This window comes from Zonotrichia leucophrys, chromosome 4 (genome assembly GCF_028769735.1).
Source record: "Zonotrichia leucophrys gambelii isolate GWCS_2022_RI chromosome 4, RI_Zleu_2.0, whole genome shotgun sequence".
NCBI lineage: Eukaryota > Metazoa > Chordata > Aves > Passeriformes > Passerellidae > Zonotrichia > Zonotrichia leucophrys.
Window position 1 is genome coordinate 28844073 of NC_088173.1, and position 23888 is coordinate 28867960.

The 23888-nt window shown below is 40.5% G+C and overlaps 2 protein-coding genes across 3 annotated transcripts; one reads left to right on the forward strand and one right to left on the reverse strand.

The window, feature by feature from the left end:
* Positions 1-1059: 1059 nt before the first annotated feature.
* Positions 1060-15426, reverse strand: CFI (complement factor I). Its single transcript, XM_064710956.1, has 12 exons — positions 14912-15426; positions 12999-13278; positions 12235-12379; positions 10765-10943; positions 9646-9756; positions 7973-8089; positions 6796-6834; positions 6211-6314; positions 5504-5619; positions 4530-4807; positions 3358-3459; positions 1060-1503 (listed from the first exon to the last, which is right to left on the reverse strand). The coding sequence occupies exons 1-12, from the start codon at positions 14969-14971 to the stop codon at positions 1286-1288; spliced, it is 1749 nt and encodes a 582-aa protein (XP_064567026.1). The 5' UTR covers positions 14972-15426; the 3' UTR covers positions 1060-1285.
* A 48-nt stretch (positions 15427-15474) lies between these two features.
* On the forward strand, positions 15475-23518 carry GAR1 (GAR1 ribonucleoprotein). Of its 2 annotated transcripts, none has more exons than XM_064710957.1 (7): positions 15475-15533; positions 16757-16950; positions 17034-17188; positions 18016-18075; positions 18484-18619; positions 19331-19438; positions 19768-23518. In XM_064710957.1, exons 2-7 carry the CDS (start codon positions 16770-16772, stop codon positions 19779-19781), a joined length of 654 nt encoding a protein of 217 aa, XP_064567027.1. In that variant the 5' UTR covers positions 15475-15533; positions 16757-16769; the 3' UTR covers positions 19782-23518. The 2 variants fall into 2 exon arrangements, with proteins under 2 accessions (XP_064567027.1, XP_064567028.1); XM_064710958.1 differs by lacking the exon at positions 15475-15533 and adding an exon at positions 15552-15757.
* Positions 23519-23888: the final 370 nt, after the last annotated feature.

Genomic DNA, 23888 nt, shown 5'->3' on the forward strand with positions numbered 1-23888 from the left:
GAATTATAGAAGAAATAGCACCACAACAACTGTGTTGTGTGAACATATGCAATTTATCCAGCAGGATAATTTAGAGAAATAAAGTGAAATAGATATTGAAAGTATTTGTCATCAGAATACAGTGAAAAATGTTCTAAAGCTATTGATCATTTTCATACAACTGGCTGGAGCTATGTGAGCTTTGTGTTGAGGGTACCAATCCACAAATCAAATTCTACTGCTTCAAAAAGAATTTGTGCACACTTTTTGTGAGCAGCTCTTGCTGAATGAGAAGGTATTGTGTATAGCCTGATGCTTTCTTTATGACAGCAAGAAGTCTAACTTTGTGTCTGCTACATGGTTTTGTAGAATTAAATCTATGTGTATAAGGTATTGTCTTTTTACATGTTTATATTGCTATATAAAATGTATGTATATAAGAATACAGATACACATAGAGTGTGTGATAGTGTGTAGAGTAAAACTCTGGTGTTGAGATTTTGTTGGATACCTGAAATATAAATACATACATAGAGATCTTAAGATGTCAAGATGCTATTGATTTAAGTTGAATATTTAAGTTTCAAAATTCCTTTGTTGTTTGTGACCAGCTGCTGTTAAATTAATAAAACTTAAGAACTACAAAAATTGCCCCAGGCTAGATGATCAGATGATGTATATTGACTAGATAGTAATTGTCTGAGTTTGTAGATGGAAAAACTATCAAGGAGATTTATTATTTGAGTAATTGTTGCATTACAACAAATCTCATGGTCATAGGCAATCTGTTGATTAATAGGTGGGCTGAAGTCTTCTTCTACAATAAGCCTAAGGAATCAAGTGCCAAGCCAGGCAGCCTGCTGAGGGTTTCTGGTGACTTAGACCTCGAGATGATGTAAGTTCTTTTAAGCAGGCTGGCTGCTGTCCTTTCTGTGAAGTTCTCATATTTCTGTGAAGGTCACTTGCCAGTGCATTTTCCAACCCCTGCTTCCACTATCATTATCTGTTTTAGCTAAATAAACAACAACAGCTGAAATGCAATGGGAAAATTAGAAAAAAAATCATATAACAAGAAAAAAATATTTTAATGTCTGCTTTTATTAGAGACCTTTGCAGTGGACTTGTGCCTGTAAAATCCTTTTCCCACAGGCTCTGCAAAAATGCGATATTCAGAGAGTGTTAAGAATTTTCAAAATGCATTCCTGGAAGATTTGTACTGATTGTTGCTAAGTTATGTGACAGCTGATTGTAGAAAAGGACTATTTTTGCATAGGTGATATGAAGGAAGCATTGAATTTTCTGAGCTTCAGATATTGTACCGTGAAATGAGCCCCCTTGATACATGGTGGCTAATCCAGTCATAATAGCTGGCAACCTGTGTGTACACGCCAGGGTGACCAGCCTCGCCACAGTTCTCACCCCAGCTCACAATGCCCCACACGTAGGCCACGTCTTCTGCATCAAAGCACACCAGGGGCCCTCCTGAATCACCTTTGCAGCTGTCTGTGGAGCCATCATAAGTACCTGAGGAGGAAATAAAGCAAAAGTAAGTGAAGGTACAAGCTGGCGCACGAGGCAGAGCTCAGGAGATTTTTCAGGTCTGTGTCGCTTCCTGACAGGTGTTTGCCTAATGGTCAGCAGTAAAGAAGATTCTGAACCTCTTCAAGTCTGTTACTTCTCATTTCAAGTGCAGGGCTTCTCTGTATACTTGTGGCTGGCCCAAATTCCCATTTGCTTTTTCATCAGTCTTGTTTTACGCAGTGCAATAGACAGGAATTCAGCCACATTGCCTACTGTAAAAAGTAGCCCATAAAAATGGAATGAGGTATAAAGATTTGTGCACTGATTCCTTTGGAAGTGAAGATACCATAATGTGTGTATGCCTGTGTGTCTGCCTTTGGTGTCCTCTCTACCCAGTAATCCATTGTCCAGTGTCATCTCTTCAGTTGTTCTCTTTACCAGCTTTATGAAAACAGGTGGGCAGATGAATCCTGGGATGGGAGGGAGAGCAGCTGTCTCTCAGTGCCCCCCCTGCATGGTTGGTCTCAGTGAGGACCTTTAGAAACACCAGGTAGTGCAGCAGCTCTGAGGCACAGGTGTGCAGGATCCAGTGCCCTTTATGCTCCAGTGTTCACAAACCTACTCATTTGCAGTGTTAAAAGAATGTTAATGAAAAAAAATGAATCATGATGGATGTGATATAAGCAGAAATGTTGCTATAGAGCTAGAATATGATTTATGGTTTTTTCCTATATACTTAGTAAAAGTTAATTCATTTCTAACACCCTTACTACACTTTCCTGCTTGACTGACTGTCCTAGTATGATAGAAGCACAAAGACAAAGCACAAGTCCCCAAGCTTTCAAAAAGCTCTTTCTTGAATCTGTACCTTACTGAGAAAGAGTTATGTAAATTGTTCAGAGTTAGGATTACTAATCCTATGAAACAAGAATTTATTGCCTTTAATCAGTCTAATTAATACTTGCTTGTATTACTAACTCCTGTGAATACCAGTCCTTTATTTTGAAGTTTTTATTTGCATCCCCTTTCTGAATGTGTCTCATGTGGTACTGTCATTGTCTCCTCATGGTAAAATATGATGACATGAAATACATTGAAGAAAAGGGAGATAAGTTTTAGAACTGGTGCAGTAAATAAACCCAGTGTCTTACAGTTGACATCCTGAATTTATCAAAAATCATTTTGCTTTTATATCTGGTTTTAATTTTCTCATTGAGTAGTTTGTTTAAAGATTGCCTTCACTTTTTGATTTAATAAACAGTTGAAACTATCTGTCTTGTGAGTTGAATACTCACTGCTCTTTTAGTCATGTATTTTGCAACACTTTTTGTCACTTGAGAAGCAATAAATGTATATTCAAAAATCCTCATTTTAATACTAGGAGTAGCAACCAGTTTCCTGGACAGACTGATCTAAGTTTGAAAATTATTTGTATTTTCCTGGCATGCACTGTGGTAGAGGCAAATGTCCAAGCAGATGAATTCTACTCAACAGGGGTGTGAGTTCTAGGACAGGCATTTGCTTAAATATGTTGCTGAATCAGAATCAAATACAATAAAGGCAGGTGGTTCAGTAGGCTGTAAAGTGCTTTTGTATTTAGAAAATATAACTCAAATTACATGCAGAAATTTGCCCAAATAATCACAGAAACTCATCATGCTATTATACACCTATTTGTTTACAAATAGGTGTATAATGGTGGATGCCACAGACTCAGTGGCTGGCATGTAGCCAACAGTGATGTTGTGGCAGTTTATTTATTGTCTTTCTTAAGTCTAGAAGGTTCCTAGCCAGTAGGTCTGGTCTAAACTGAGAGCTTGATGGTAGAGAAATTATAGTAAGAAAATGGATGCTTACCTGCACATGCCATTTTTTTAAAAAATCGTCCTGGATACAATTCAGAACAATTGTGAAATAAATTAACATTTCCCCACTTGAGGATAAATTGTTTTGTGTAACCTAGAAAAAAAAAATCAAAATTTAAAATTACAAGTACACATTAGACACATTTAATATAATAATTTGAAAGTCAGTTATTTACTTATTTACAGAATATACTATCTTCAGTATTATAAACCAGAAACCTTAAACTGCCACTGATATTTACCCCATATGAATTACACTGCATTGACCATATATTTCAAAATAAAAGCAGATTTTGTGCCATTTTTGACCCTTTCCATTTCCTTGTGTTCCTCAGGGCTTTTTTCCTGTGTTTTCCACATGGAGGTTTCCAGGACCTTGGAAATGGGTACATTGATTTTTGTGAACTGGAGATGTGGCTGTGATTCATCCTTATTACCTTTTTTCCAACTCTGCTCTATCTTTATGGAGCAGTTACTGAAAATATGAGCAAGGTATGGATTCACAAGTCTAAAGAGATGCTCTGTTTTGTTCTCTGTCTGTTTGCTAGCAATTCCCAACTTTGCATTTGCTGGGTGGATGCTACTCAGTATGGAGAGGAGAAACCTCCCAACCAGTATGTGGTAGCTCCAACACTATGCTGTAACACTGTTATACAAGACAAATGCTTCCCAAATCTTTGAAAGTACGATTATATTTGTCTCTGTGCAAGCTTCTCTGGGCTGAACCCAAGCAAGGCAGAGACAGGATGTGCTGAGTTTCATGACTGCTGGCTGCAGCTCAGATCCTGTTGGGAAGGGGACAGAGGACAGGCGTGACTGCGGGCCCCTGTGAGCTACCAAACAACATCTGTTACATGTCTTCACAGCTGACAGAACTATTGGATGGACAAAAGGAAAATTTCTTACTTTAAGGGTAGTTTTCATCCAGGTGTGTCCTCTATATCAATATACAAAGTAGCTGAAACAGCAGAGGAAGCAGTACAGAAAAGAGAACCCAACAGTGATACCTGAGTGCCAAACCACAGCCTATATTTTCTGTACTCAGCCTCTTCTGAGTGCTTTGTGCACAACTGCTTTTCAGCCTTTCCAAAATGAAAGCTCACCCCAATTAGGAAATGAGTTATACAAATAATACATTCCTGAAGTGAGCACTAAAGCAAATACCTTTCTCTAGTCCCCAGCCAGAAATCTTGCATCTGTCACCAGTCTTAAACATATACTCTGACCAGGGGACACAGGCAGGTATGCTGGTCTCTTCCAGGGAGCATTCTCCGAGCCCAGAACCTTTCAGCTCCAGCAGAGCAATGTCATTTTCGTACGTTGATGCATTGTAGTTTTCATGAATTATCACTTGGTTTAGTTTGTAAGTATTTATCTCTTTGTCATACGCTATTGTGTTCAACATTCCAACCCAGACAAGGTAGAGATGGACCCGATTTGCCCTGGAAAAAACCAGTGAAATAAACACAAGCCTTACATTTGGTTTAGAGCTGTAAAGTGTTGCATTTTATTGAAGTTTTTATAGAATTAAAGTCCATGTTAGATGCATATATTTTCTTTCTGGACTTAATGCCCAGGTTTTTCTGAAGTGCAGCAAATTCAAGGCAGATGACACATGGTGAGTACTGCAACTAATACCAAAAATGATGTTAAAACTGGGCTCTGTTTAGTGTTGCGACAAACGGAAAACAGGTACTTTTGCTGATAAAGGTGAGCAGATGTGGATGGGACTGGCAAATCTTACACATCTGCTCTTGGCTTGTTCTGGGGAATATATAACCCCAGGGACATTCTCTGGGAACAGATCCTGGACTTCCACAAGGTAGACATGGAGAAGAGATCTGTTGTATTTAACTTCAAGCAGAGTGGTTACAATGAACCTTTCCTGCCTGCTGCTATCCGACTGAAGTATGCCATGTCTCTTCAAACTCATAGTTAGCTTTTTATCTTTCTATTCACTGCCAAAACCCTCTGTTTTCTCTGAATCTTCCTCATCTTTAATGTGGGTGAGTCAGTGTTTTAAACTGATCTATTCAACAGACAAATGGAAATTAACAAACACGTAGCTGAGAAGGGCAGTAGTATCCAAATCCATTTTTCTGCCTTGCAGAAAGAATTTCAGAATTAATTGTTTTTACCTGACACAGTGAGCAGCAGTCAGAACCCAACAGCCACCAATATAAACCCCTCCACAGTACACTGTGGAACCTTCATTGCTGGTGTCTTTAATTGCCACTTGCCAAGGAAATTCACCCTATTCAATCAACAAACACAAATAATGAGAAATCATTACAATTGTACAACTTTTAGGGCATAAAGGGAAAAACATCTGATTTTAATAAAAGATTTGCTATCCAGAAGTTGTAAATTGGGCTCCATCAGATACAAAGGATATATATACAAAAATTCAGTAATTTTATTCAGTATTCTGACTTTGTGCAATATATCTTTACCTCCAGCTTTTAGTCATGAAACCCCTTGTAGTCAGAAAAACAGATGGAGGACCTCACGTGGTTTGAATACATTTTTGTTATATTCTGTTTCAAAGCCACAGAATTTAACTCCATTATGTTGGAATTGTTATTTTTGGCAGTAGTCTGAATAATTTCTCTGAGTAATTGTCAGTGTCCACTTGTACTTCAATGCTTAATTTTGTAAGCCCATATTTTACTTTATAAACTGTGCTTCTCTTTACTTACATTCAATGCAATGCCACTACTGCTGCAAAACATGACATAAGCATTGTAGCTGATTTTGTTATTTCCATACCTTTAACCAAAGGAAAATACTGCCCATTTAAATCAATGCTGAATGAACTCATATCTGATAAAGTTGCTTTTTTTACCTTTCCAGCAATCTCTCCACCTACAATTCTTTTCCGTCGAGTTAGTGTGTGATTCCTAACACCACAGTGCACTTGGGGAAGAAGTGTCTTTATCATTTTTCTTTCTTTAACAAAAAAGAAAAACGTATTTCAGAATTCAGGTATACATTCTTGCTAAAATTTGAGTACTGTGAATATGCCAGTAGCTGAAATAGCAGGAAAACAAACACCAAAAATATTGGCATCTCTTTTTGCTTTCAAAATTGCTTGTGTCTGAGCATCACATCACTTGTCTCCATTTTTCAATGCTGCGTGCATTCAGGCAAATAATTTTAAGGATGTTCCCCTAGGTTTGCAGAGAGTTTACCTCAGCTGAGAGTTTACCAATTTGCCAAAACATGCAGATGTAGGTCCAAAGCTAGGATGAATTATTATGGCATTCCTGAAGTCAGTTGAAAGTGAGACAAACAGTAAATCCCAGAGTGTATATTAGTAAATTACAAAGTCAGAATATCTGAGTGTTCCAGATCTGAGCAGCTGGCTGGTAGCTAGAAAGTCACTAATAAGAGGGTATGCTGGTGATTTTGGAGGGCTAATTACACTTACCTTTATCCATACTGTTATTTTCAGCACCTTCTTCTTTGCCTGTAGTATTAACAAAATATTTAAATTATCGGCAAACATTTACTTGAATATATGTGTGTGTGCCACGATGATGGAACACATTTTAAATGCATAAGGGCATACTGTTCTCATGGAAAGCAATACTCTCCAGCCAGGTGCCTGCTCTTTCCTTTCCCCTCCTTTTCCCCCTCCTTTTCCCCTTTCCCTTCCTGCTGGGCACTGTTTGGCTGCCTCAGCCTGCAAATGACCAGCAGCCAGCAGATACTCATTCATAACTACACAACATCTGCTCACTCTCCAAGCCTAGGGACCCCTTCTGCCAAGAAACCCTGAGAAACTGCCCTTTTTTTGTTTGTGATCTCTGGGGAGATGTCCCATTCTCCTCCACCAGAAACAACCAAAATTTCTTCTCCTGGCCCTCTGACCTTTCGAAACTTTCTAAAACTCAAAGGAGCATTAAGTAACAGGTTTTTATTTGGTCTTTTCCCCCGAATTTAGATTATGCAGATGGCTACTATGTGTCTCCTTTAATAGGGTAAGGGAGGATATTTAACATGAGAGGTAAATTAAATGCTTGCTGAATCTGGTTTGTCAGCTTTTATTCGAACAAAGTGTCCATTGAATTCAGTCCCTATATGGGAGCTGAGCATTGTGTCTGTTCTCATGTCAATGACAGTAAGGTTTACATTTGGAGTTCAGTTTACCTGTACTGATTACCATTTACCAGTAGTTTTTACTTTTTTGGCCTTACACTTTGTGTCTCTTGAGAGCAAGAAAAAATTCTAATTTTCAAAGAAAACATAATCTTTTCAACAGAGAGGGGAAAAGCACAAAAGAAATTGACAAACTTGTTGAATTCCTCATTTGTGAGGAAAGTATTCCTGTTTCTTACACTTTCTTAGGGGATGCCAGTTTGATAGCTGGCCACATAAAGAAAAGACATAATCTGCCTTAAGCTTCCCAAAACATCATGTTTCTTCCTTCCTTTAGTTTTCTTGTCAGGCCTTTCCAGAAAGAAAGGAGAGAAAATTCTATGACCTTTTCTTCCTACTATGCATAACATAATATTGGGAAGACCGGTTCTTGCATAATAAATAAAATAGTATATATTCATTGTGTAGCCTCTACTTAAAATTGAGCTGAATGAAAGAAGAAGAACCTGCACAGATAGCTCCAGCTTCATCCTCTCCTGTGAGGCAGTCAATTTCTTTGTTGCAGACACTCTTATTTGGAATACAGATGTTTGACCGGCAGTGGAAGCTGTTTGCTCTGCACTCTGTAACACAGGGGAATTACAAATGTAAATCACAGCATGATTTGGTTCAGCAACCTCACACTTCAGCTTTTTACAATCTAAACCAAACATATATCCATGTTATAGAGGACCTGCCTGTTCATAAAGAGATTACAAAAGTAATGTGCATCTGAACAAAATGAATACTTGGCTTTCCTCACTTTAAAATTTGAAACTATAAGATTTAAAAAATGTGGATCTCTGTTACCACTGCACTACTGCTAGACTTGGTGTCACTACATACCAGTTTCATCCATAACATGTCCACACTCAGCCTCAGCCAAAAGATCTCCAATTTTGCCAGCATCACTGATCACCTGAAATGAGGAACTGATGATGCTTGTGCCAAATCCCACCCCTCAAATCAGAGACCAAGCTGATTTTTGGTTGAACGAGCTAAATGCCTAAATGCAGGGTTAGGAATCAAGAGTCCTGACAGGAGAACACTGGATGAAATAACTTACCTCTTCTAAAATTCTTTGTTATCTGAACAGGTATTATGAACCTGAAAACCCCCTTCCTTTTTAATTTTGTGATCCCTTTAAATGTTATCAAAAGCAAGGCAGTGCATGAATTCATGGTAGGGTCTTTTGAGCTAATTTAAAATTTGATGTCAATCTATTTTAAAGATATTTGTATCTAACTGAAAATAAGGTAGTTCTCTAAAAGTATCCAGATATCCCAAGATGATCCAAAGACCACTGAACTCAGTTTAAATACTTATGTTGATTTCAGGAAGCATTGTTTTCAGCCCATTCAGCTGAAAAAGCACTATTTTTGTCATGTGGAGTCCAAATACATGTCCACTAAATACATGAAATCACAAGTATTTATTATTTTTGTTCTAAAATTACTGTGACCATGTTTCCACGATTATCTCATTAAAATTACTTACAATTGCAACACTACAAAATTGAGGTTATGGAGGGATAATGATGGGATTTGTAACCTACATTAGCATTTGGCACCTGAAACACAAATTTTGAAAGTATTCTCCTGCATTCAAGTCATGCTAGATCCATTCCTCATTTCCAATCAGAACTTTTACAGCTGGAATTGCAGATGCTAAAGGAGTGACTGCTCATGAACAAGCAGCGTGCCAGGAAATCATCACAGATGTTCCATGGATGATCTTGCATTATTAATACATTTAAGGGAGATCTTTTTTTGGTTTAAAGATAGTTCATTAGAAAACCAGTGTCTTTGTTTAATTACTATTGGTTTTTTCCAAGTAAAAGTACATTTTCATGCTATAAGGACTAATTTTTTGTATCAATGTTTAGCAGCCTCCTAAATGATCTCATTGTATTTTCTCATTCTCTGAAGAAATCCAGATTCTCAAGAGATCACTTGTCTGTTTCAAAATGGTATTTCATGCCTGCTTTTTTGCACTTGCCTATGTGTAAATTATGGTCAGACTTGTTTAATGTAGTGACTTAATGGAAAAGAGAATTTAGCTGTTACATCACTGTAAAAATTCTTTGTGGGTGGATTTCTGCTGAAATTATTTTGAAACACCTGACAGAGGAAATTGTTACCTCTACAGCACAGTTCATCACTCAGGTCTCCACAGTCATTGATCCCATCACAGGTTTTATTCAGAGAAATGCACTTCTTGTTGACACAGTGAAACTCCCCATCTGAACAAACTGTGCAGCAAGATGAAAATGAAGTTAGAGTGGAATTTGGTGTGGGTTCATAATTGCCTAGGGAAATGCTCTGCCTGCATGTTGGATTCTGTCAGCAGTTTGGCCCATCAGCAGTAGGAATGCTGGGGCCCAGTCAGGTAAATAGGAAGAATGTTTTATTGCTTTGGTTGCTTTTCACCAGGGTTTCAGTGTGACTCCTCATTTTCTTCCTCCAAATTTGCCAGTAGCCTGGCAAAAGGGAATTTAATTTCTTCTAATGAAAGGACTGGTGAAAACTAAACCAGAAATGATCAATTCAATCCCACTATAAATGATTCAAGGGATTAGGATGATGGAGGTTCCTTCTCTAGAAAAAACTCATCAAGAGTCTGTGAATAACTGCTTTTGTAAGAAAAAAGTGATTCATAGCACTTCTTCCAGTCAGCAGCATCTCAGGCTATGCTCACCAGTGCCAAAGAAAGGTCCCTGCAGGGAATGAAAAGCTGTTAGAATTCTAAACAAGGCTTTGATTCCCCCTTTACAGTGAGAAACTGAGGAGTCCTGAAACCCCACAGAAGACACCAGCAGTTTCCCACTGTGGTCATGCTTGTCTGGCTGCGGTGCTAGTGGTGTGCTAATTGATGTCCCTCAAACAGTGAGCACCACATTGTCACCTGTCTCCTCACCAGTTAAGCCAGGAGAGGTAAGATTCATGGGATACAATATACCTTGATACCCTTGGAAGGGATGGTGGAACAAAGAGAACCAAGGATGAAATTAATTTCCTTTGTATCTGTAAAAATACTCTGGGGACAGCAGTGATTTTTCAAACTTGAAAATTCAAGACTGTCTTGACTCCAGATTGCCTCAATTGTCTTAAAGTCTACAAAATGATGATTTAAAGTGATCAAAAGGTTTCAGTGTGGGTTTTCTGTGGCTGAGAGTTCAGCAAACTGGGTCCTCATTGTTTAAAATATACTTAAAATGTAAAAACACCAAATAGATATTAAACTAAAAAGATCTACTAACCTCTGAGATTTTCATGGCACTGCAGGCTAACCAGTCCCTCATTACTATCTCTTGATTTCATCTCTATGTGACATTCAGCAAGACTTGTCTCTAGGCCCCTGCAACTTATTTGCAGACAGTTTAATGAATTTAAGGCAGATTCTGTGATGCTGGAAGTGACTTGGTAATATTCAGCACCTCTGTGAAGATAATAATAACAACAACAAATTATATAATTTCACAATGGATTGTCCACTGCTTTTATTATTTAGACGTTACACGATTTTCCTCAGTGTCAAAGAATTTTGGTCATGGCTAAGAAAAAGAGCAGACTAGCAACTGGAGTTGTCTAGGGGTAAACAGGAGATGTTACTTTGGAAGAAGTGCTAATTTTTGCAGGCTGCTGTCCCCAAATGCACATGTAGGTCTATGAAAGTCACTGTGTATCATGATGGATAGAAAAGTCTCCTTGTGCAGCAGAACCTGTAAGCTCAGACCTCTGTCTCTGTGTGGACATGGGTGAGCCATAACTTGGAAACCATCCTGCATGGGGTCAGCTATCCTTGGTCCCATCCAAACCACTGAATGTTGAGCAAGCTCAGGCCACTGCAAGGCTGGGATTGATAAATTTTATCTTTCTTGGTTTTACCTGAGCAGTATTCTCCTAACAGTGTATGATTCCCTACCTTAAAGAAATATGGCTCAAGTAAATAAGTAACTAGGGAGGCTTTCAATGAGACTCCTCAGCTGAATGCTCTGTCCAGGGCAAGCCCCTCTCTGCTATCTGAAGATACACTGATCACGACTAGGAAACACTTGCTTCTCACCTAGAGAGGCACTGCAATAGCAGCTTTAGTTTTCTGGGGACTTTTTTTATGGTTTTTTTTTCTGGTAAGGTTGGGAAGGCAACACTACCTAAGTTATGTTACATTGCAGGTGTAAATAATTATGTACAGGATGCAGAGGTAACTCTATAAGGAGCTGAATATACAACTTGGGTTATCATTGTGATCATAGGAAAAAGAACAAACTGTGTGTGACTTCAGCCATCTGGCAGGCACTGCAGCAGGTGAAGAACCCATGTCTGCTCCTGTAGTCTGGCTAATGCAAAGGGCAAAACAGAGCTGTACCCTGTTGTCATCTGTCCTGAGAAACCTTTCTCTGATCATTGCTCACATCTACTTGGGAGTGGTCCATCCATGCGTTTTCCCTAACACAGGCCTGAAAGAACACCTCCACATTGGTCTCCATCTTTATTTTAAAGCAAAGCAGTTATGGCTTGTATAGCTGTAGCCTGTAACAGAACACAGAAATCTGTGTTTTGGCTTTCACTCTCAGGTGTCGGTTTAGGAAGTTTCATCAGAATATTGTAGCCAATATATTGTTCATGAGTTTTCTGTCTTAACTGTTGGCTGTGACTGACACTTCTGTAGACATCACTACTTTTTCATATCCCCTGCAGTTATCCAGAGATAAATTGCCCAAACTTACAATTCAAAGCCAAGGTGCCTGCAAGCCACGTTTGCTTCATTCATAGTCCATTCACTAGCACACACAAAACTGTCCTCCTTGTGATTCACGGGTTTTACTCGAAGCAAACTTGAATCTCCATGACCCAGAGAGACTGAAAATGTTTCTTAAAAAATAAAAAAGAGAGAAATGAAAAAAATCTCCAAACAAAATCATATTATATAAATGTATCTAGTGGAAAGACAGCATAAAACCAAATCAGGACTATTTTTGTATTTACAGTCAAAGTTATATGGAAAGAACAGAAGTTTGGGAATCAGAGGTTTCAGGTATTCCTGAATTAGTTCTGAGGGTTGACTTTGTGTCTTTGAGCCTGCTAATTTCTCAGACTATGACAGTTTAAGGACAAACGAGGGTAATGGGTCCATAAGAGTACTTGAACATCTACCAAGAACAGGTTGCATTTTAGTATAATGACCTTCTTTAGGGGATTTTTGATAACCAACCAGTAATACTTGGAGTGAGGGCCACATCCTACTTCTATTACCTGTGTTGCAAAATGCCTGCAGCAGTCTGTGTAGCAAAACCAGCAGCAGGGTGACCTGGGCCTGTCAATCACTTTATTTTTTATGAAAATCAGCAGATACCTCCGATTTTCAGTGACTTTTCATTTTCTGTTTCATGCTGTCACTAGTGCAAGAAAACGAACAGACTTTCTGTAGATAGTGTAAGCATCTCCTCAGCCACCCCTGATGGATAGATTTTGGCAAAGGAGGTGTGGATACCTTCAGGCTTGCACGTTCCCCTGTGCAGAAACTTTGCTTTGGGCTGCTGGCACTCGTAGCTCTTCAGCTGGCAGTAGGTACGGAAGTTCTTGCCACCGCTAGAGCAAACTGCAGAGCCGTTCTTTGGGCACTGGTACGGGAGCTTGCACAGGCACTTTCCCTCCACACATCGTTCCCATGGCTGACAAAAAACTTTCTTACAGGACTTGTGGGTGTATTTGTTGCCCAAGCATTCTTCTATGAGGTAGTTGTCTTGCTCAGCGGGCTGGGCAGGTTTAACCTGTGGAAAATGGTTTTCTTCAGCATTAGAGGGTGCTGAAAAAATAATAAATGCTGCTATAAAAAATATTTTAAATGAAAGCAAGATTAGGGACTGTACCAAGAGTTTTGCAGATCCCTTCACTGACCTCAGCAAAGTGTCCATTTATAAGCCTTTTCCTGTCTAATCAGAACTCCCTAAATACCATTTATAGAGTTTATTCCCTTGTCTTTGGCCACCTCATCTCTCTCACTTTTTCTGAATTCCTTTTTTCTTTTTGGATTATTTACCGGGTGTGATCTTCAGTCTTACTGATCTCCCACAAACTTTAAACCCTTTACTTTTCAAACATCAGCTGAAGTGCACAGCAGACTATAAACATTTCTAAAGGCACTGGTTTATAACATGTTCCAGCAATGGGACGGTAAGCAGATTAAAACATAAAGGAATTTAAGCACCAGAGAAAGAGAAAAATAGCAACTTGTTTTTTTTTTCCCTAAGATTTGTTTTATTGGCCTGGTTGACTTTGGATTTCAATATAATGTGTAAATATTTATGAATTACTTACTCTCAAATGAATCTATCATTAATGATTTGTTTTGCAGAGTCCACAAGTTACAAGTACCTCAAGTACCTTAACAAGTATCCAAAAGCAATTTGAAAATTAAGTGCTCATGCCCATCAGTGTTTTTATTATGTCTTGCCCAGCAGAGGGTTTGCAGGGTGGCTGCTGGCCATCGCTGCACTGCAGGTACAGACTGTGACCCTCCCTCCCATGGCCTCTGGGTGAGTGGCGCCTGTGTTTGTGCAGCTCTGCTGACTTCAGTGCTGGCTGAGTGCTTTTGCTTACTAAGATCTGTGGGCAGGATGAATCTTTGAACACGGAAAATAGATATAGATGGCCTCTGTGTAAAAATGGGAGAAAAACATTAGTCCTCAAATGTGATTTATCAGCTTTGGCTGTATCAACTGGATCAATAGAGCTGAAGTTTAAAGTTCTCATGAAGAAATCCTGCCCACAGTAAAGTCAGGGAGGATGTAGCTGGGGCAGAATTCAATCCAATACCTCTCATTTTCATAGCTGTATAATCTTATTAAATTCTTCCTGCTGTTCATGGGTCAGTAGGATCCAAACTGTGAGCCAGATCCGCCTTGGCACAACTCCCATGTTGTGCTAGGTGTTCCTCCTCAGGGGGAACAGCAGGTGCTGATTTTTATCTCAGAATTTCTCTGAAAGGCTTGGATTGTGCTGAATGCCCAGCCCAGATTGGCTCTCCTGGACACTTCTGCCCAGAGAAAATCTGCAGAATTTGCTGCCATATCACAAGACTGCAATCCCATTTCTCAAAAAAGGGAAGTGGGGAAAATTGCAGCACCTTTCTGTGGTGCAAGCCATGCTAGCAAATTTGGTTTAGGATAGGATCCTGATTAAAATCTTTTCCACAAACCTGTTTGCATAAGCCCCAGGTAGAATCAAAGCATTAAAGAGAAATAACAGACTTCCAACATTCAGGCTGGGCTAAAACAAATGTATGAAGCACAAATACTATGAAAGGAACTTTTAAAAAAAATCAATTGACTTTGCTTGTATAACAATAAACTGTTTATTAAACGTTTTAAAAAATTACTGCTACCACAATAAAACATATCTTACCTCTGATCCACAAAGACAAAAGAGACACAAGAAAGCCAAGCAAATTGGGAGCATTCGCATGATGAAATTTTATTTCTCTTCCTAGACAAATTCCTCTGGCTGGGATTCTTTTGAATGTCAGCTGTTAGATCTGGGTTTAATTTTTAACCATTAGAAAAATATTTTCAAGTGTATTTAGAAATAAAGTACAGGATTCTCAACTATTGACCGATAAATCTGATCTCTCCAAAAGAGCCTGCCTTAAGTGGTTTTATCGGAAGTGGATGGCGAGATAACAAAAGCAAAGCCCTTGAAGTAAATGATTAAAAGGAAGCGCTTGTTGGGATTGCACTTAGCGCAGAGGAGTCCGATCGATCCCTGCCCGGCTCCCCCGGCCGTAGGCGTTGCTGAGAGCCGGGTTACAGCGCTGTTAGGATCGGCGCTGTTATCCCGCGGTGTGTATCCGTGCCGAGCCCCCCGTGGCACTCCCGCCCATCCCCGCTCGCTCCGGGCGCGCCGCCATTGCCGGCAATGGACAGCCCTTTGCGACACTGCCGGCCGGCAGGCGCCCTTTCACTTACGGCAGGCGGCCCCGTTTGCGGCAGCGCGGGTGTTTCCGGGCGGGCGCGGCGCGCACGTGCAGGTACGTCTGGCGCTGCCGTGTCCGTCTGTCCGTCCGTCATCCCTCAGGGAATGGCCCCGGGGTCTCCCCGCTCTGGCTGCTGGCCGCGTCCCAGGGCCCTGTGAGGCGCTGCGGGTGCGCGCTCACTGCGGCCGAGCCCGAGCAGTGCGGACTCCCGAGGGAACGTCCTGAGGGAGCCTCCCGAGGTTTAACGGGGCCGAGAGGAAGGGTCGAGAGAACCCCTGGTACCAACACGGGCTGGGAGGGATGGACAGAGGGAGAGCAGCCCTGCTGAGATGGCTTGGGGTGCTGGTGTGTGACAGGATGGACGTGACCTAGCCATGGGCACTCACAGCCCAGAGAGCTAAACCTGTCCTGGGCTGCGTCCAGAGCAGCGTGGGCAGCAGGGCAGGGAGGGGATTCTGCCCCTCTGCTCTGCTCTGCTCTGCACCTGCAGGGCTGCATCAGCTCTGGGGTGCCCGGCACAGGAGGGACGTGGCGTTTTTGGAGCAAACCCAGAGGAGGCCATGAAAGTGGTCACAGGGCTGGAGCACCTCTCCTCTGCAGTCAGGCTGAGAGTGGGGATTGTTCAGCCTGGAGAAGAGAAGGCTCTGGGAAGATTTTACTGCAGTCTTGCAGTGCCTGAGGGAGGCTACAGCAGAGCTTGAGAGGGACTTTTTACACGGGCACATGGGGATAGAATAAGAGAAGATGTTTTAAACTGAAAGGTCGTGGGTTGAGACAGGATATGAGGAAGAAGTTCTTTACTGTGGGAGGGGTGAGGCACTGGAACAGGCTGCCCAGGGAGGCTGTGGATGCCCCATCCCAAGGCCAGGCTGGATGGAGCCCTGAGCAGCTTGTGGAACGTGTCCCTGCATACAGCAGAGGGGTTGGAAGAAGCTGACCTTTAGGATCCCTTCCAACTCAAACCATTCTATGATATTCTCACTTTGTGCCACTTGTGGGGCTGGGGACTGCCATCAGATGTGGCATCTTTATACAGATGAGTGAAAGATGACAAGCTGGTCACTGCTAGTCACTTTTTGCAGTTGGATGTTGCAGTGGATGACATCCTAGGTGCAAGCTTGATTTTTCATAGGCCAACATGTTTTTAGTGAGGATTGAAAAGGATGAACCATTAAATTAACAAACCAGGCTGACAGGAGACTGCAATTTGTACAGCAAAGCAAACGGGATGCACCTTTTATATCTTAAACAACTGATTTTTTTTGTTCACAATGCAGGAAACAGTAGAGAATGTCTTTTCGTGGAAGAGGAGGTGGAGGAGGAAGAGGAGGTGGCTTCAACCGAGGAGGAGGTGGCGGTGACCGAGGCGGCTTCAACCGCGGCGGGCGAGGAGGTGGCTTTGGACGGGGAGGTGGAAGAGGAGGCTTCAACAGAGGAGGATTTGACCAGGGCCCTCCAGAAAGGGTAGTTTGTAAGTTACGTGGAGAAACTTCATTTATTATTTTGCTTAGATTGTCTGCTCCAGCCCTTTAGCTTGTTTGTTCTTTATTTCAGTGCTGGGAGAGTTCATGCATCCCTGTGAAGATGACATAGTTTGTAAATGTAAAACAGAGGAAAACAAGGTGCCTTATTTCAACGCCCCAGTGTACCTGGATAATAAGGAGCAGATTGGCAAAGTGGATGAAATATTTGGACAGCTGAGAGACTTTGTATCCTTCCAAAAAATGTGTGACTTACAATATTTGTTTTTTAAAAATTGATTTGATATGAAATGAGATTTCTCTAGGATTTTAAAATAGTTCAGAGTTTGGCTACCAGTTATATGTGTCTTGCTGCAACTGTAGGTGCTTCATTTAAGTACCTGTCTTAGAGCTTTTTTGATATGACAGAGTACATCAAGTCAATCAGATTTTCACTCTTTAGCAGTGCTGATGATGTGTTTTGGATACATGGTTGTTCAGCTTGTTGCTTTTTCTGGCTAATTGTCCAGATTTTCTGCTATAGGTTACTAAGCCATAACATAGGTGGATGAAGGACTTTTGGGTTTTTTGGTGTGTTAGGAGACCTTGCTCATGCTTCAGCACATTATTTAATTATAAAGTGAGTTTATACTGAGATGTCCTGTGGCTCATTGTCCCGTTTATTACTTTTCCTGCCCATAAAAGTGGGATGTGCCAGGACGTCTCTGGCACAGCCAGCCTGACACACTGGATACATTTTGTTGTTACTGCCAGGTTGTCACTGTCAGAATCCATGACAAAAGCAGGATAGCTGAGGGAGTAACCCAGTTAAGACTCAGCCTGCGTTGGTTGGTTGAGCACCAGTCACTAGCTACGTGCATTTTCCTCTCCCACATTAAATGTGAAGTAAAATGTGCAACTTTAAATCACCTTTACTTGCAAATGTGATGAAACTTAGCTGAACTTATAAAATACTAACGTCATTCAGAAAATGTCTGAATGTTCCTTCCATATACTGATCAAAATCACAGTTTTGCATGTTTTATTACTGCAATGCTCCTTAAGGAAACCAACAGTATTTTTCAGTGAAACTGTCTGAGAACATGAAAGCCTCTTCATTTAAAAAAATGCAAAAGGTAAGTCAATCTCAATAACAGAATTTTACTGAATGCAATCAGTTAGCTAAGTCTAATTTGTCAGCAGATAGTAAAAGCTTTATTAAGATTTAATAACTTTAAAAGCAGATTGTCCTATGTAAACAAGGGAATTAAATTCCTCATCCCTTCCAGTTCTGTGTTTGCCACATTACTCCTTTTTCCTGCCCCATGAGAAAAGATGCAACAAAATCACACAAATGTCACCAATATTTTAGTAGGTTCTTAATTCTGGGGTTTACTTCTTCTGTGCTTTCTCTCCTTGGCTTTTTGCAGAGGACAGTTTGACATAATGGGGTAAGATCAAATTGTGGATATTTGTAAAGGGAGATATTAATGTGCTTTTTAGTCTTGGTACTTTGAAAGCCTAATGGAATTCTCTTCCTGCAGTTTTACATTGATCCAGCAAAGCTGCTGCCTCTTCAAAGATTTTTGCCAAGGCCCCCTGGAGAAAAAGGTGCTCCCAGAGGAGGTGGTAGAGGAGGACGTGGTGGGGGACGTGGGGGAGGAAGAGGCGGTGGTAGAGGTAAGATCACAAGAATGAGAGCTGCAGGATTTTGGAGTTATTTGAGATGCCATAAGTTGCTTTGGTCATTTGTTCTGTGGAGTATTTGTGTTTTGTTTTCTAAAGCTGCTGGTGAGTACTTGAATATCAACAGCTGTATTGCAAATAAAAATGTTTCTGCTTGACTTTATAGAAAAGGCAGTGATACCTTTCAGGTGGTGGCGAGACTGGCTAAGTAACAGCTCCAAAGCATAGGGAGGAGGGAATGCTGATTTATAACAACAGAAAGCTTTTTGAACACCTTCAGTTAAAGCTGAAGTTTATCTCTTATTACATCACAGTTTCTTGCCTCTTTTCCATATCCTGCCCCTTTACAGCAAGGCACAAGTGTTTCAAAGTGGTTTCGTTTGTTTGGTTTAATGTTGAGTTGCAATTAATAAATAATAATTACTAATGGTTGTAATGAATTACTGATTAGTGTATGTAATTTTTTGCAGTCTCTTTAGTATTTTGGACATGGTATATCAGATATTTAGCAATACCTAAAACGCTCCAGATGTTCCCAAGAAGAAGCAGGCTACTAGTAATTGACCTGGTAACTGTCCAGCAATTGACACTTTCTGGTTTTTTGTTGTTGTTAGTTACATTTCATAAGCTGTCTATGAAATAAATTGTTGTGCATAACCAAGAATTTACATGCTCCTCAAAGGGTAATGTTTTTCTTTTGTTTAGGAGGATTTGGAGGAGGCAGAGGTGGAGGAAGAGGAGGAGGATTCAGAGGAGGTAGAGGCGGAGGAGGAGGATTCAGAGGAGGAAGAGGCGGTGGAGGAGGCTTTCGGGGTGAGTCTGGGGTTTTTACCTTTCCATAATAAGAATAGCTCCTAAATAAAAGCTTGTAAATATTAAAATAATTTAAAGCTTGTAAATATTAACAGAATGTTGTGATTTTTAATATCCTACAGATGTTTATAGTTCTATGCAAGACATTGCTGTGCATCCTGGTAGTTTAAACTGAAGCACGGTACCCTGCATTTGTTGATGCCTGTGTAAAACCACGTTAGTTTTTTGCATTTTATTCAATCAATTAATTCAGTGTTATGTATAGAATTTGCTTTAAACACAACTAAGATAAGAATTGTTTGATGTATTTTTCTTTTCTCTTAAAATAGGAAGAGGACATTAAAAATGGAGCCAGGAGTATCTCCTCATTGTCTTATCATGTCATCTGCAGAAGCAAAGAACCATGCAAAATTTTTGTAAAGGACCTTGAAAATCTTTTTATAAAGAACTTGAAGCTACAAATGACAATTATTTTTACACTTCATGACTGTTGATGGATGCATGAGGAGAGTGTAGCCCCAGGTGAAGAGCTGAAGATTGCTCAGAATATGTGTAAACTTTTCTCACTGAGACACAATTTGATGTTATTCTTAAACTGTTTGTTTCTGACAAGCAGTGCAGTCAGTGCTTAACTCCATGTTGGAGTTGGGAGTAAACAATCAGTTGAAGTGGGCTTTCAAAAGACCCTACAGGTTCACTTCATGCACGTACTTCAGTGTGAACTTGTGCATGACTGATCCTTGGTTCTCATCCTCCTTTTATATTGAATCTTCTGGACATGCCGTTTAAACAACCTTTGTGAACCTTTTTTTATAAATTAAATTTCAAACTTTTGTGTTGATAGTTTTGTAAATGCATAATGTATAAGAGAGAAGACAGCAGAGTATATTTTGTGAATTTTTCTGTATAAATATTAATGAAAACCAAAGGCATTAAGATGTGGTCCTCTTAGAAGGTGCTGTCTAATGAACAAGACAAGATCAATACTATACTTCAGTCATCTAATGGTATCTAATTACACTGATATTAAAATGCTAAGCGTTTTTTATTGGCCATGCATCTTCCCATTAGCCTATTTCTGTTGAGGTTTTGATGTCCTGGTACTGCACCTCTGGGTTTGTGTAGAGCTGAGATTAAATAGCTCATCATAGGGCTCCTCTGCACACAATGCTTTCAGTTATGTATTGCTTAGAAAGGCATGACAAAGTCTGCATGGGCCTGGTCTCTTTAAATGGATGCATAATGAGGGTTGTTGGAAAGATAGGGACTGTGTCTTCCTAAGGATGGAGGAGACAAGGGTGCCTCTGCTCTGGACCTTTGGAAATAAAATAGGTGAAAATAGAACTTCCTGGATTTCTTTCAGCTGCAGCCAGGAGTCTGTTCACAGACTCTCCTGCCAAGCAGTTTTCAAAAGGGGTCTGTAGAATAATATATGTGCAAGTATTTTGAACATCTTGTTCAGTGTGAAAAAAAGTTCCTTTCAGAATTGATTGCACTCTTATGCTTTTTAGTTGATGAATGCAGTAATAGGCAGTTTAATTATGTTAGCTTCCTGCTTAACAAAGGCAGCAGGTAATTTTTCAGTCCCAGGATTGGACAGTTACTGCATGTTTTAACAAATGTGACCATTACTTCTAATAATGTAAAACAAAACTTGAAAGAGTGGAAAAACAAATAGTAAAGAATTAACTTAAATGTGAATAGATGCTGCAAAGGATAATAGATAAAAATGTTTTTCAGCTTAAAAAAATGAGACACAGAATATTGAATTTCTGCTAGGTCTGCTTTTGTGAGAAGAACCTGACTCTACTTTTAACCCCAGGAAACTCAGGAAATGAGGGATTCCATGGGGTTTTTTCCCTGGTATTGCTACAAGCCTAGCTTTAGCCAGGTCACTTAAATCCAGAACTGAGAATCATTAGGTTTCTGTTGCTGTGCAGTGCTAGGCCTAAGTGCCTCAGGGCTTTGACTTGAGGCTTTGTAAAATTGCCTTTTATCTAAATTCTTTGTAAGTAATTGCATTCTGGCCATTCCACATTGCAGCTGAACGACACAAACCAAGTTCACCTGCAGTGTCAGTACTTCTGTCCTGTTTGCAGTTGGTTCCTCTGCTGTGCTGGGTTTCCTCACTGATGCTTCAATAGTGGCAGCTGCCTCGGGTACTCTTTCCTTACTGTTCTGACTTTGAAAGACTGACATAACACAGTCCTCACTCTTACACCCAAATCCGTGCTGCTCTTTGCTATTCTTTAGGGACATGCTTTTATCCAGGGTGTCACAAGGCTCCTGCCATGCCTGTGGAGTGCAGGGTGTGACAGGCAGTGTTGGGCTGCAGCAGTGTGGCCTGGCAGCCCAGGAGCAGGCGAGTGTGCCGAGTCTCTCAGCAGATGGAGCAGTGAGTCAGCCTCAGGCGCTGCAAGGGCAAAGCAAAGGCTCTGACCTCTGTGCAGAGGGGCTAAACAGCAACGTCCATTGCAGCTCTGGAGGAAAGATTGGCCTCTTGGGTACAGGGAAGGGAGCACTATGGCATGGCCTATGCATACTAGCAATGCTGTTTGGATTTTATGCAAATCTCCAGAGAAATCTTAGCTCTCCATGGAGGTTGTAGGATGTTCTTAGGATGGAAGAACATATGAGGAATCTGTCTGGATGTGTTTGCCATATGATGATGCCTTTTTTTCATTCTCCATTCTGGGGAAGACGGGATTTGCAAGGCACATTAAGTCCTTGTTCTGTGTTGTCTTCTCTGTGCCATGGTGTGACCCTGCCCTCCTAATATAAGTAAGGTGCTAACAGTAACAGATTAAAATTCAGTCTCAAAAAAATGAAGGTGTCTTGTCTGCAGTGTAATGCTGTAATGAACTAAGAAGTTCTCTAATTTATGACACCTTTCTCTCAGTCCTGAACTTCTAATTCAGATTCTATCTGTGAGTCTGTCCCAGTGTTCCTGATCTTAGTAAGTGAAATGTTCTGGATTTATTTATGTGCATAATTACAGATACTCTGCTGCTGCTGCAGAGAATAGGAGAGGGGCTCACAGGTACTGTGACAGAAATAGGTGTGTTGGCAGAAATGGTGAATTTCAAGTAGTTGCAGTGTCTGGGGAAGAAAAGTCAGAGTGCAATCTGAAGTGAGGGGAGTGGGGGTGAGGTGCTACTGTAGGCTCTGGATGACAGTTTGGTGTTCCCTGTATTTATTTTCCCCTTTCTGGCAGCCCTTGGAGCACATTGCTGAACCGTGTAAATAGCTTCTCATCTGCCACCTGCTCCAGCAGCACAAGGTGGGGTTGCTGTCCTGGAAATTCCTTTGGAGCTCAGGTGGGCTTCAGAGCAGATCAGTGCACAGCAGTAGTGGTGTCACCTACCTGTGTCCTCCTCCACTCCCATGGCAGTGTTTGACCCAGGTGTAGGCTCTGACTTTGAGCTGATTTTGAAACTGACGCCAGGTGCATCACCAGGATCATATTGACTATAAGTATTTAGAAGACCTTGAGCCTTTTGTCCATGCCACAGCAAAATTTTGAAGTATTTTTTTTTCTTTTTGGGATCCAAATCCTCCTTAAACAGAGGGTAATACACAGTGGTGTATTATGAGGCTTAAATTGTTACCTAATGAGAATGGCTTTAGTGGCCCTGCATTCCTTGTGGAGTTGTTTATTTTGTTTTATGCAGATGCTGGGATAGGATGGCTCAATGTAGTTCAGAGATTTGCTATATTATTTACAGAAATTTGATGAAGTGCAGAAAATAATTGGGATATTTTAGTGTAAGTCTGCACCACTGGGAGTTGTAGAATGGGAAGGATTTTCTCTGGCACTGACTTGTACATGTGGATGTTTGCCTGAAGAAATGGTGGACTGTTGCACATAGACTGGTGCAAAGTAATTTGCAGTTGTGTAAAGCATTGTCTTGGCAAGGAAGAGCATTGTTTAAAAAAAAAAAAGCATAGCTATTATGTGATGTATGGCAAGTAAAAATCTTAGTGGGGTCATGCATCTTTCAGGGCTATCATGTGAAAATCTCTATGGAGTGAAACTTTTCTAACCAACAGTTTAAGTCCAGTAAAAGTCTTTGAGAATGAGGAGAAAGAAGTATTCATTTGTTTTCCTTGGGGTTTGAACCATTTGCATCAGTTTTGGAAAAGGTTAAAGGGACTTTTTGCCTTAGAGGGCCCTCCAGTGGTGGAGGGCATAGTAAACATGGGAGGGTTTGGGTTTGGGATGGATTTATAGCAGGGTTGCTGGAAACAGGAAGAGGTTTGGGGTTGGTTTTGGTTTCCAATTTATTTATTTTTAATGCAAAAGGTACGTTTCTCTACTCACATCGTTCGTGCATTGATATATATTTTACATATAAATGAAAGCAACTTGCTAAACCTCTCATTGCATTGCCCCGCATATATAGAGAGATACCTGCAAACTGAAGAATGGATTTTAATAGAAGTTACATTT

Bases quoted from the DNA above. Each gene is read 5' to 3' on its own strand.
- GAR1 (XM_064710957.1), top strand. From the start codon at position 16,770: ATGTCTTTTCGTGGAAGAGGAGGTGGAGGAGGAAGAGGAGGTGGCTTC. The intron at 18,076-18,483 runs GTAAGTCAATCT...CTCTTCCTGCAG, and splicing joins CATTTAAAAAAATGCAAAAG to TTTTACATTGATCCAGCAAA. The intron at 18,620-19,330 runs GTAAGATCACAA...TCTTTTGTTTAG, and splicing joins AGGAAGAGGCGGTGGTAGAG to GAGGATTTGGAGGAGGCAGA.
- CFI (XM_064710956.1), bottom strand. From the start codon at position 14,971: ATGCGAATGCTCCCAATTTGCTTGGCTTTCTTGTGTCTCTTTTGTCTT. The intron at 6,835-7,972 runs GTTCTTCTTCTT...TTAATACTACAG, and splicing joins AGCTGGAGCTATCTGTGCAG to GCAAAGAAGAAGGTGCTGAA. The intron at 4,808-5,503 runs GTAAAAACAATT...GGTTTTTTCCAG, and splicing joins ACTGCTGCTCACTGTGTCAG to GGCAAATCGGGTCCATCTCT.